The sequence below is a fragment of the Aplysia californica genome, unplaced genomic scaffold (genome assembly GCF_000002075.1).
Source record: "Aplysia californica isolate F4 #8 unplaced genomic scaffold, AplCal3.0 scaffold00778, whole genome shotgun sequence".
Classification (NCBI taxonomy): Eukaryota; Metazoa; Mollusca; class Gastropoda; order Aplysiida; family Aplysiidae; genus Aplysia; species Aplysia californica.
Window position 1 is genome coordinate 148,938 of NW_004798048.1, and position 12,800 is coordinate 161,737.

Consider the following 12,800-nt stretch of genomic DNA (forward strand, 5'->3'; position numbering starts at 1 on the left):
CCCCTCATGAACATTTTTCTGCATTCAATAAATTCATCAAACTATTCAAAGCCGACCTGTGGCAAAAGATCTCTGTGACTGACTTATGGGTTTTATTCTTATGGATCTCTAAATATGCCGTCTTACATAGAGTTTGGACCTGGTGGTGTACACACAATTAGTTGTCAAACATAACTCTGACATTTTGGGCCTTTGTTTTAAAAATCACTTTTTCATTTCCACCGACAAGAGGATCAGTCCCATCCAATTGTCTCACCAAAGGCTTCGGGTTTCTTACTGGATGGCGACATTAAATAACCAATTTAGGGGCGTGTGTGTGTTACTCTCAGGTTTTGTACCAAGAGAGAGCTCGGGCATTATGGGAAAACACCCTCGGGAGAACAACCGTTAATGAACGGAACCATTCACCAATGGCTCACCCTCTTCTTGTGGCGGCTCTTGTAGTTGCGGCGGGCGACATCGCAGGGCGGGTGTTCTGCGCCGAGAACCATGACGGTGGGGTTGAGGAAGGTGAGGTGGAGGAGGCGAGTGGGGATGAAGTCCTCCAGCGACTGGACCTGTTCCTCTGTGGGTTTGGGTCGGTCCTCCGATGAGGGGCTGTGAGCTGATGAAAAAATAAATAAGATAAAATGATGGGATGGGATGGGATGGGATAGAGATGAGATGAGATGAGTTGAGATGAGATCAAATGAGATGAAATAAGATAAGATAAGGAGATGAGATAAGATCAAATGAGATGAAATAAGATAAGATAAGGAGATGAGATGAGATCAAATGAGATGAAATAAGATAAGATACGAAGAGTAGGACAGGACAATACTTTATTGCCATTATGGGAAATCCCCTGTGGCTGTATGGGAAAGGTAAAAACACATGTTAAAATACATGGAGTTTAAATTGTATATTGCACACAAACAAGAATTTCTGTGTAAAAACACTTCCAGTTTTTTTGTAAATGGCTTCAGAAAATTAAACATTTTAATTAATAGATAAAAACAAATATCTACATTTCATATGTAATGGCAAGACAACTTTTGTGTATGTGTAGAGAGAAAGTCAAAAGCACTTTTTTTCGCAAAATTCCACCCTGATCAACCAGCTGGAAACAAAGTCTACTGTCAATGAACGCTGGATGGATCAAGAACATTTTCCAATGGTTCACCAATACCGTTTTAAAACAGACAAACAGCATCGCTAAAACAAAGCTTGACCAGGATTCAGCAATTTATTCATCAGCGTCTGTGCTGTAGTGGTTAAGCGGTTTGCTGCCACGCACAGGAGATTTAAGTTTGAGTTAAAGAAAAATTTGTATCAAGTATCTCTGTCTTTCTGCTACGTTGTATCAAGTATCTCTGTCTTTCTGCTATGTTCTATCAAGTATCGCTGTCTTTCTGCTGGGAAGTATCAAGTATCTCTGTAATTCTGCTGGAAAGTATCAAGTATCTCTGTCTTTCTGCTATGTCGTATCAAGTATCTCTGTCTTTCTGCTATGTTCTATCAAGTATCTCTGTCTTTCTGCTATGTTCTATCAAGTATCTCTGTCTTTCTGCTATGTTCTATCAAGTATCTCTGTCTTTCTGCTATGTTCTATCAAGTATCGCTGTCTTTCTGCTGGGAAGTATCAAGTATCTCTGTAATTCTGCTGGAAAGTATCAAGTATCTCTGTCTTTCTGCTATGTCGTATCAAGTATCTCTGTCTTTCTGCTATGTTCTATCAAGTATCTCTGTCTTTCTGCTATGTTCTATCAAGTATCGCTGTCTTTCTGCTGGGAAGTATCAAGTATCTCTGTAATTCTGCTACGTTGTATCAAGTATCTCTGTCTTTCTGCTATGTCGTATCAAGTATCTCTGTCTTTCTGCTATGTTCTATCAAGTATCTCTGTCTTTCTGCTGGGATACTGTATCCCTCTCAGCCCGTGTTGAACCTGACAGGCAGGGTCGGAAGCCCGCCTCCTAAATGATCTTATTTGTGTTGATGGTGTTGTGGATACTTGGCCACTTTTCACCACAGTAATCGACATTTACTGCGGTACACAGGGGTCTCGTACGGAGCACGGGGATCTAGTGCTGGGGCTTATATATATACATATATATATATATATAATCGGTCACTCACGGCCCTTTGGCAGGACAGTCGAACGGTCGGACGTTAGATATAGGAAGGGACAGAGCCAGGGTCTACCCATCGCGGGAAATCTACAATGCACTACACTTATTGAAAAATAAAGTATTCAGCACCTACAGCAAGAGTTTTTCCCTTGGTATTTCAAAGTGTTGTTGTTTAAATCATACTAGTGCTGTGTTCCGCAACAGATGGAAATGTAAAAACACTTACATTAAAAAACAAAATTTAAACCTCACACTGAGGAATCATTATCCATTCATTCATTCATTCATTCATTCACTCACTCACTCCACATTATCCATTCATTCATTCATTCATTCATTCACTCACTCACTCCACATTATCCATTCATTCATTCATTCATTCATTCACTCACTCACTCCATCCCCTCCCCCCTCCTCCCCTCCCTCACTCCACTCACCAGAAACACCCCCACCATAGGGCAGATACTGATGATCCAGCGCGCAGTGCCAGAACTTCATGGCGCGGTGATACAGAGATGACGAAAAGTTCAGCCGCGTGTTGCCGAACAGGAAGCGAAGGGTAGAGAACTCCCGTTGGAAGATGGAATCTGAGTTGTCTGTCTCCGAGGAATTGCTGCCTGCTATAGGAGTGAAGAAAAAAACAATTTGTTTTAAATTTACAATTCCAAAAAGTGACCAGTGGACTAAAATAAAGACAATCCACAACACAAAATACAGAATGTCCATTTTTTTTTCCAATGCATGTGATTATTATAATAATAATAGTTGTAAATAGAATTTGTAGAACTCTTATCTGCTCTCACCAGCATACTCTATGTGCTTTACAATATAAATATTATTACCATAGCAAACCACAGAATACTCAAAAACTCAAAAACACTCTTGGCTTCGCGGGAAGCATACAGTGCAAGCAGCTGATTAGATTTAAACACTCAAAAAATACCAAACTGACAATACAATCATCATTAGGCCTCAGTGTCTGTTACACTCCGTCACTTACCTCCCCTTTTCTCCGGTTTCTCGTAGGTGTACAGACTGTCTACCCAGAATGCCCCAAACCTCTGGTTGGCGCTCTGCTCCGAGTAGACTTGTCGATGTTCCTCTCCGTCCACAATGTGCTGCGACCTCTGACCCCGGTTCTCCCAGGACAGGTCGTCAAACAGCGAGTTGGAGATGTAGGTCAGGCCGACCTTGTTGTCCAGCGGCTCCCCGCCACTCAGGAGAATGTTGCTCTGTCAGGACGGTTTTTTTAGTTTTCGTAGAAGTTTTACATCACTTGCAACACAATAAGGTCACATAAGTGCCGAAGATTAGAGGTATTACAAGAGAGTAACAAACACACAAAAGGAGGAGAGATAAAGACGATAGATGTTTGAAAGAAAGAAGGACTAAACTACACCAGAGCACCCGCTAACCACCCACTGTCAGGACATGATGGACAGACTTTTTAGTTTTTTAGTTTTAGTAAGGTTTTTACGGCGCTCGCAACTGCATAAGGTCATATGAGCGCCAAGGGGTGGATGTCAACAGAGAAGTCCAAACGGGGAATAAGACTTACTCTGCTCACCTCTCTAGCTTCAACAGCACAAAGTCTGCTTCGACTATCAAGGCACCCCCTAAATAGCAATTTACAAGAGAGTGACAAACATACAAAAGAAAGAGAGAAAAAAATTCATGACGATGGTAAGGATAAGGAAAGAAAAAGCAGCAGTTCCCCCTATGTTGTTCCGGCACAGTATGAGCATGACATTGATATATCAGCCCATTTGCATTTCTACTGTGCATAAGAACATGTTAATATCCCCTCTTCGGGAATGGCCTAAAGACACGTCAGTCAGTAGCACTGCCCTGTGGGGGGCCAAACAGGTAGTAGTTTCAGAAAGAGTTTTACAGCACTGGCAGGTCAAAATCATCAGCGCTTTCATCTGTCCATTTTTTTTTCTCCATCTGTTCATCCATTCTACCATCCATCCGTTCATACATTTCACCATTCATCCATCCCTCTGTGCATATGGATCATGTACATATAAATGCAACATTCATGAATGCAGTTATGCACTCAGACACAGACAAAACCATTTTCATGCATTCCCACAAAAACATTCTAAAATACAATAATGCGACTTCACAAAGTCCAAAAGACACTAAATTTTTTTACAAACTTAAAACCTCACCTTCCTCTCCCCGTCTTTGGGCGCCCCACAGATGCAGTTTCCGCAGGAGGTGAGACAAAGGGAGGTAATCCCGCACTGCACGTCGAAGAAGTTGAGCCCCTGCCACACCACCTCCAGCCCCAGACCCTCCATCGACAGACGCAGGAACGGGTGAAACTGAATCTTACGATGGGGAAGCTCCGAACTTTCCCGCGCTTTTTCCGACAGCTGGGGAGGGGAGGAGGGGAGGGTAAGCAAATGATTGTTGAAATGTATTTCAGCGACCGGTGGATATGGAACCGGGAGAGAATGGTGAAAAAGGAATTGTTGAAATGTATTTCTGTGACAGATGAATATTAAATAAGGAGGGAGGGATAAACAAATGATTGTTGAAATGTATTTCAGAGACCGGTGGATGTGGAACGGGGAGGGAATGGTAAGGAAGTAATTGTTGAAATGTATTTCAGAGACCGGTGGATGTGGAACGGGGAGGGAATGGTAAGGAAGTAATTGTTGAAATGACAAGGGCGAGAGCCCAGATGTTGCGGGATCGATAACAACAATTGTTGAAATGTATTTCTATGACTGATGAATATAAAATGGAGAGAGAAGGGAAAGCAAGCCATTGTTAAAATGTGTCACGCCATGTTGGAATCAGGTGCTTGTCGATTTTAGAAAACATGGGGCAATGCTGTCACCTTAAAGCTTGTTCATTTGTCTTGCTTTTGATAAAGAAAAAACAGTCATATGAGTTGAATAGAAGTCAAGGCATTTGCTATTGAAGAAAGTCAGGTCGCCTGTTAATAGAGGTAAAATTAGGAGAAAAAATGCCACCAAAGTATTGTGACTCCCAAGCTTAAGCGCCCTTTGAAACTGCAAAATAACATTTTTTGAGCCTTGGATAAAATTTTTACAATAAAATTGACTTAGAAATGTGTCTTTTAATAGACACAGGTGTTGAGCCAAATAAACAAATATTGATAAAAATTGCCAAAAGCATGGAAAAATGGTAGTTTCGTCTATTTTGTGATTTTGACAAACTATGTCACCACACAAAAGTGATTATCTGTCCGGCAGTACTGACGAAGAATGTGAACAACATAGGGTTAGGGGAAAAAACAAACCCAGTAATCTCACCAATTTTATTTTTTTTGGGGGGGGGGGGAGGTAAGAGTTTTACGGCGCTCGCAACTGCATAACTCTTAGGATCAATCGGGACACACCAAACTTAGGATCACTCAGGTCACACCAAACTTAGGATCACTCGGGACACACCAAACTTAGGATCACTCAGGTCACACCAAACTTAGGATCACTCGGAACACACCAAACTTAGGACCACTCGGGACACACCAAACTTAGGACCACTCGGGACACACCAAACATTTTCGGTAGGTAGAAAATTCTGAATTTTGCCCAGGTGGCGGCCGAAGCCTACTCTTATCACCAGGGGATCTTTAACATGCACAAGTAGCACACAGGACCTCCTAGATTTTTTGGCCCTTGTCCGAGAAGTAACCTCACCTTGAACAAAATGGTGCCGTGGTGAATGTAAAAGCCGATGGAGAGAATGTGTGCGGCCGGCTTCCCTCGGAGCCGCGCCCCGTCCTCCCCCCCACCACCGTCCACGTCCTCGCTGTCCTCCGGCAGGATCTGCGGGACGTACGACCATGCCCACGATGCCCAGCCCTGGTCCGGGTTGTCAAACATGTCTGTGTCAGCGTCTGGGTCTGGGGGGACGGGGGGAACAAAGACAGGTTCATTATGGTAATTATGATAATAATGATAATAATAATGATAATGATATTAAAAATAACATTAATGATAAAATAACGATAATTAATAACAATAAAAATAATAACAATAAAAATAACAAACAGAAGAAGAAGGAGGAGGAGGAGGAGGAGGAGGAGGAGGAGGAGGAGGAGGAGAAGAAGAAGAATTTAGAGCACAATATCTTGGAAACAGTCTGAGACAGCCACCTACCGTCCAGGAGAAAATTGTCTGTCTTAGGCAGGGGGCTCTCTTACATAGTGTCATTGTAATCTAAATATTTCACATGAAGGGTGGGGGGGAGGGGGAGAGGGGGAGGAGGGGGGGAAGGTGTGGGAAGTGGGGGGGAGGGGGGAGTGGTCGTTTGTACAGGTGTGTGTCGTGGACAAGTGTTTGTAAGAGCAGGTTTGACTGAAGTTACATGTTTAGAGGTAGGATAAGATAAGATAAGATTAGATAAGATAAGATGCATCTTTATTATCCAGATCCTAGCACATTGGTTTGCTGTTTCACCATGCACACACATACACGCATGCACACACACACACACACACACACACACACACACACACACACACACACACACACACACACACAAACACACACACACACACACACACAAACATGCACACACACGCGGATTTACAGTCACATGTATAATATAAATGAACAGTAATATAAACAATAATAATCTTAAGCTAGATACATAACACCATGGAGGCACTGACGAGACATATTTAGAGCACAAAATTGACGAGAGCCTGATTCCACCGCATTTTTTTATTTCACCATATGTGTCCCAACGCGGTGAAATAAGGCTCTCGTCAATTTTTGGGCATGTTGAGCTATCGGTATCATCTTAAAGCTTGTTCAGTTATCTTGCTTTGGATGAAAAAATATCCATTTATCTTGAATGCAAGTCAAGATATTTGCCAATGAAGGAGGTGGGGGGTAAAAATACCAAATATAAGTCATTTCTTTCTAGAGTCCGTGAAAACTGAAAACATTTACATTTTTTGTGCCTTTAATCAATGTTTTTCAGTAAAAATCTACACTTTATGGACAAGAACGGTGTTGAACCAAAAAAGAAAAATTCGATAAGAATTCACAATCCTGGGGGAAAAAATGCTTGTTTCTTTGCTTTGCTTATTTTGAAGAGCGCCGGATTTCACAACGCTGCCTCTCATTTAAAGCATAACACTATCGCGGCACTGACGAGACAACATACCGTCATTCTGACTCTCCCCGACATCGATGGCGACCTGGTCGGAGGCCTCCTCTGTGTGGGAGGCGGTGGAGGATGATGGGATGTCGAGCGCGCCGTAGTACATGGCGATACACAGCTCCACCAGACGCACAAACAGGGGGAGTTGTGTGTCGGACAGAGACAGGCTCAGCGTCTCACAGAACAGGTTGAACCGCGTCACCTGGCCGGAGACAGTTGGGGGAGGGGAACAGTAAGAATAATATCCACTTACCGATGGGGTACAGGAAAAGAAAACAAATATTCTCGAACCAAAGGCTCATAATACAAGTTGTAATTGTTTGTTTTAGTACGGCGCTCGCAGCTGCATAAGGTCATATGAGCGCCAAGGGGTAGATGTCAACAGTGAAGTCTTTACAGGGAATCAGGCTTACTCTGCACACCTCTCTAGCTTCAACAGCACAAAGTCTTCTTTGATTATCAAGGCACCCCGGAAATAGTAGTTCATAAGAGAGTGACAAACATACAAAAGAAGTAGAGGGAAAATGACTATAGTAAGGATGAGGAAAGAAAAAGAAGTAGTTCACCTATGTTGTTCCGGCACAGTATGAGCATGACATTGATGAATCAGCCCATTGACAATTCTACTGTGGATAAGAACATGTTAATATTCCCCTTTTGGGAATAGCCTAAAAGACAACAACAACAAAAGTAATAATAATATTGACTTACCGATGTGGCACACAATACAAGTTGTAAATAATAGCAATAATGATAATAGATAACATTTGGGTAGCGCAAATCCCCACTCAACAGCAAGCTCTGTGCGCGTCACAATCTATACTATTACCCCAGCAGACCTGAGAGCATTCTGAAACAACCTCAACTTCCTGGGAAGCATATATTGCAAGCAGTCATTTATAGGCGCTACAACACTAACATACTGACAAGATCTTTCGCTGTCTATGGCCGAGTACCCATTCCCACCTGGGTGAAGTGAAGAAAATTCGTGTACAGTGCCTTTCCCAAGGACACAACGTCTGCTCCGCCACTCAAACCCCCGAACAGGCACCCTCACGATTACCAGTCCGGTAGCCACTTACCGATGGGTCACAAAAAATAATACTATTCTCTTACCAATAGCTCACAATACAAGTTGTAAACAACAGCAACACACCAATGGCTTACTTTAAACATATTAAACAAAAATTTGTTCGAAAAAAGATACATGTCACACTCTTACACCTTCCTTCATTCCAAACACATTGACCCCGCCTCTCCTTTGGCGCATATCAGAGATGTCAAGATCTGAAGGGGGAGGGACATACAGACGGAATAATTGAAGACGGCCATTCATTGTTGAGGAGTCTTCTTAGACAGGTGGCCATCTTACACGATGTCATTACTATGTTTTAAACAATGTAATTGTGTCACTGTGTAGTGGAATCAGGCGCTCGTCAATTTTTGGGCATATGAAGTTATGGGTATCATCTTAAAGGTTGTTCATTTGCCTACGTTTTGGTGAAAAGAATATCCATCTATCTTGAATAGAAGTCGAAATATTTGCAATTGAAGGAAGTCAGGGTTGCCTGGTTTCAGAGGTAAAATTAGCGAGAAAATGGCCACCAAAGTTAGGTAATTTTCATAGCATGAGAGTCCTTGGAAACTCAAAATTTACATGTTTTTGCCTTCAATCAATGTTTTTCAGTCAGATTCAAATGGAAATGTGTTTTTCTATGGACCTAAAAGAGCTTAACTCATTCGCTATGTATTATTTTCGGTTTGAGCATCGCATAAACTTAGAAATTGTGTTTCAACATTGAATCAAAACTTCCGATTTTCGGAGGAAACGCTTGATCCGGAAGTCAACATTGTATTATGACCTTTATTTTAACATGGATATGTGGATTGGAATAGAATCTAAGCTAAACTTGAAGATCGGTTTTCGAGCCACCGGGGGCGGCTTATCGGACTGACGGCACTTTAGCCGCGCCGCCCCCCACGGCTTTGCGTAGCGAATGAGTTCAGCGTCTGTTTCTCTGATTTTGTTATTTTGACGTGCCCCACATATAGAACTTCATGTTGAGCGGGGATATGCACTACACAAATGCTATTTATCGACATCCAACTCTCACCCTGGGGAACTTAGCTTTATTCTACTGTGTTGTGACACATATGCACTACACAAATGCTTTTTCTCCACATCAAAGTCTCACCCTGGGGAACTTGGCAGTGGTGGTCTCGTACTCCATGATGAGTCTACACGTGAGGGCACATCGGTACGCCAGCGGCTCCTGGTAGCTCTCAATGTGGCCGCTGGCGTTACTTTTGTCCAGGCAGACGGTCAGGTCGGCAAAGTTCAGGACTTTGCGAAGGGCAAGGTCGTCGGGTGTCAGGTCAACAAACGCTCGGTTCCATCCTCTGTCGACGCTGTGCACAAACAGGGGAGATGAATAATTGAAAACAAATTGAATGAAATCAAATTACATGAAATTATATGAAATCACATGAAATTAAATTAAATTACATTAATTCAAATCTAATCAGATCAAATCAGAATAAACTAAATCAAATTAAAACCAAATCTAAAATCAATTTAAATCAAATCAAATCACTTTAAGTTTAATCAAATTAAATTAATCAAATTAATTCTATTGTAGTATTTGGCGGGTCTGTATGTCTGCTGACAAAATCTGTACCTGTAACACTCGGCCGACTTGACGTTGACAGACAGAACAATGTCGTCTTCCACAAACTTGAGGATGAGGTTGTTGATGACGAAGGTCACGTTGTTGATGATGCGACCCACGATGCTCTGCAGATAACCCGGGGGAAGTTCCTCCGCCGACTGGCTGCGTCTCTTTGCCTTCTGCCTGAGGAAGGAAAGACAAGCACAAAATACAGAGTGAGGCAGCATGGTGAAATCAGGCGCTTGTCAAAATAATGAAATCGAAGAAATAAGCATTTTTCTTCCAGTTTGGCAGTTTTTGTCGAATTTTCGTTTTTCCGCTCAGCACATTTTATGTCCTTATAAAAACACGTTTCAGTATTGATTTTACTGAAAAACGTTGATTAATGGCATAAAATATGTAAATTTTCAGTTTTCACGGACTGTCAAGCTGAAGAAGTTACCAAACATTGGAGGCCATATGCCCAAAACTTGACGAGCGCCTGATTCCACCACGTCATAACATTATTATTATTATAATTTTATTTATTATTGTTATCATTATTATCATTATTATCATTATTATCATTATAACCAGCGACACTAGTCAATCGACACTTACTTGTGCTGCACAGTTTTGCCTGGCGTGCTGGAGGACTGGGTGGTGGAGCTGACGTCGTACGCCGTGTCCCGCACCTGGGAGCAAAAGACAACAACAAAACGTTTTATACTGTGTTTGCTTCTTATTTCTTTACCACTTTGCAGTCACACAGCCGGCAGTACACAATACCCCATCTGCTCACCCAGCCAGGAGAGTGACTGCAACAGATTTCTCGGGCCAGGCACAGAAATGCACCTAGGGACCGGAATGGATAATTTTCACTGTTGTATTATTGCGCAGAGTGACCCCAGTGTTAACACGCCTGCCAACCACTAGATGATCAAAAAAAGGACTTTTCCTCTCAGAATACTCCCTAAAAGTCCGGGTTTGTGAACAAAATTGGGAGTCTCCAGATCTCAAGAATATTCAGAATACGTAACAAACCAATCATGGCAAAGAAATGTATTATTTCCCCATCATTTATAATAAATAGCATACGACCATTGGAAACGGAATTCATTAAAAATACTGAATTTCATGTAAATATCCAATCAGGGTGGTTCTTCCATTGGCAAAAAAAAACCTCGTAAGGCTCCGATTTTCTCGAATACCAAGGGGGTCTGCTTTGACAAAGACTGTGCACGCTGCAACCTGGCAGAGACAAAGTAAACAGTTTTTCCCCTCGATTAGAACCAAATCAGAAAGTTAGAACATACATCCGCATTACATTGTTGACAATTTTCCTTTCTGTTGCAAGACAGCGAGACGACACAGTAGATGACTTGTGTAAAGCGTGCTGTTTGCAATACCTCAACACAGCACAATCATATCAGAATAACTGAAAATAATCAATGTGAGCACTGAACGAGGTAAACACACCCTGTCCACACTGAGTAGCACAAAAACAAGTAACATTATCTTCCCAACAGGAACAAAACACCAAGTTTCTGGCCCTCTGAAATTTGTAGAAAAAGTAGCATCCTCAACTTGTAGTATTTAGAGAGCCAGTACAGCTGGCACACAGTATCTCTCAGATACGGTCAGAACAAAAATCTACCTGACCCCAGCAAATTCATCTGTCTATAATCAAACTGTATGATAATTGTTTGGATATTTCATTTCTACTACCTGGTATTTAGAAGGAGAGCTGTGGGGGAGCTTGTGAGGCGCGAAACTTGGAGGACAAAATTGGCTGTGCACAAAGGAGAAATAGCCTTCTGTATTTAGTTTTAGTAAGAGTTTTACAGCGCTTGCAACACAATCAGGTCATATAAGTGCCAACGATTAGAGGCGTAACAAAAGAGTAACATTCACAAAACAGAAGGAGGAGAGCTCAGAACGATACATGTTTGATAGGAAAGAAGGAGCAAACCACACTAGAGCACCCGCCTACCACACACAGCCTTTTGTATGCTACGAGTCAAAATATTCAAGACAAAATACACACAGTTCTATCAGACTGGAACGAATCTTAAGAGTTGGAAGCGGAGGAAAACAGTCGGACTAGCATGGAGACCTCACATCGGTGAGGGAGGGGGTGGGAGGGGGGAGGGAGGGGGTGAGGGGGAGGGAGGGGGTGAGGGGGAGTGAGGGGGCTCATTGCGTCAGAAAAGCTGCAGAGAGGAAGAGCCCGAAACAGCGACGCATTCTCTCCTGATGATCTCCATGCTAGAGTCCGGGATACGGAGCGTTCGGTGGTGAGCTGTGCATATGGCTGTTTTAGACTTCGTACCACTCACTGAGACAGACAGGGAAATGTTAGATCAAAGTCATCACTCTACAGACCTTGAGAACACACTCTACAGTGTTGATGATGTATGTACAGACCTTGAGAACACACTCTACAGTGTTGATGGTGTATGTACAGACCTTGAGAACACACTCTACAGTGTTGATGGTGATGACGACGGGCTCAGAGCCCAGCTTTGTCCACGGGACGTGCAGCCTCAGCTCGTGGATGTGGCCGCTCTGAAACATCACCGGCAACTGGATGATCTGAGGAAGTCACAAAACAGACAAAAATCTATCGAGTTTCCTTCAAATTTCAACACAATTCTAGATACTTTCAAAAATATGATATATTCATAGTGTAATTCCTCTAGGCTAATAACAGACTCCGATAAAATAAGATCATCTTCATTGATGCACAAAGGACATTTTGTCACAGACTTTTGCGTGGCTATACCAGAATATCAACATACATAGATTCAGCATCAACACAGACATGCACTCAGTACATTCATGTTCACAGATACATACATGACAGTGTACAACACACACACACACACACAC

General features: G+C 42.4%; 1 protein-coding gene across 1 annotated transcript in view; it reads right to left on the bottom strand.

Annotated features, from left to right (window-relative positions):
• LOC101853736 (vacuolar protein sorting-associated protein 13B) overlaps nt 1–12,800 on the bottom strand; it is a gene marked incomplete in the record, with an annotated part of 129,782 nt that overhangs the window by 113,449 nt on the left and 3,533 nt on the right. The window contains 10 exon segments of the mRNA XM_035972650.1: nt 420–604; nt 2,547–2,729; nt 3,110–3,341; nt 4,284–4,490; nt 5,787–5,992; nt 7,264–7,462; nt 9,456–9,669; nt 9,939–10,112; nt 10,530–10,603; nt 12,378–12,503. Coding sequence (XP_035828543.1) covers nt 420–604; nt 2,547–2,729; nt 3,110–3,341; nt 4,284–4,490; nt 5,787–5,992; nt 7,264–7,462; nt 9,456–9,669; nt 9,939–10,112; nt 10,530–10,603; nt 12,378–12,503 — 1,800 coding nt within the window.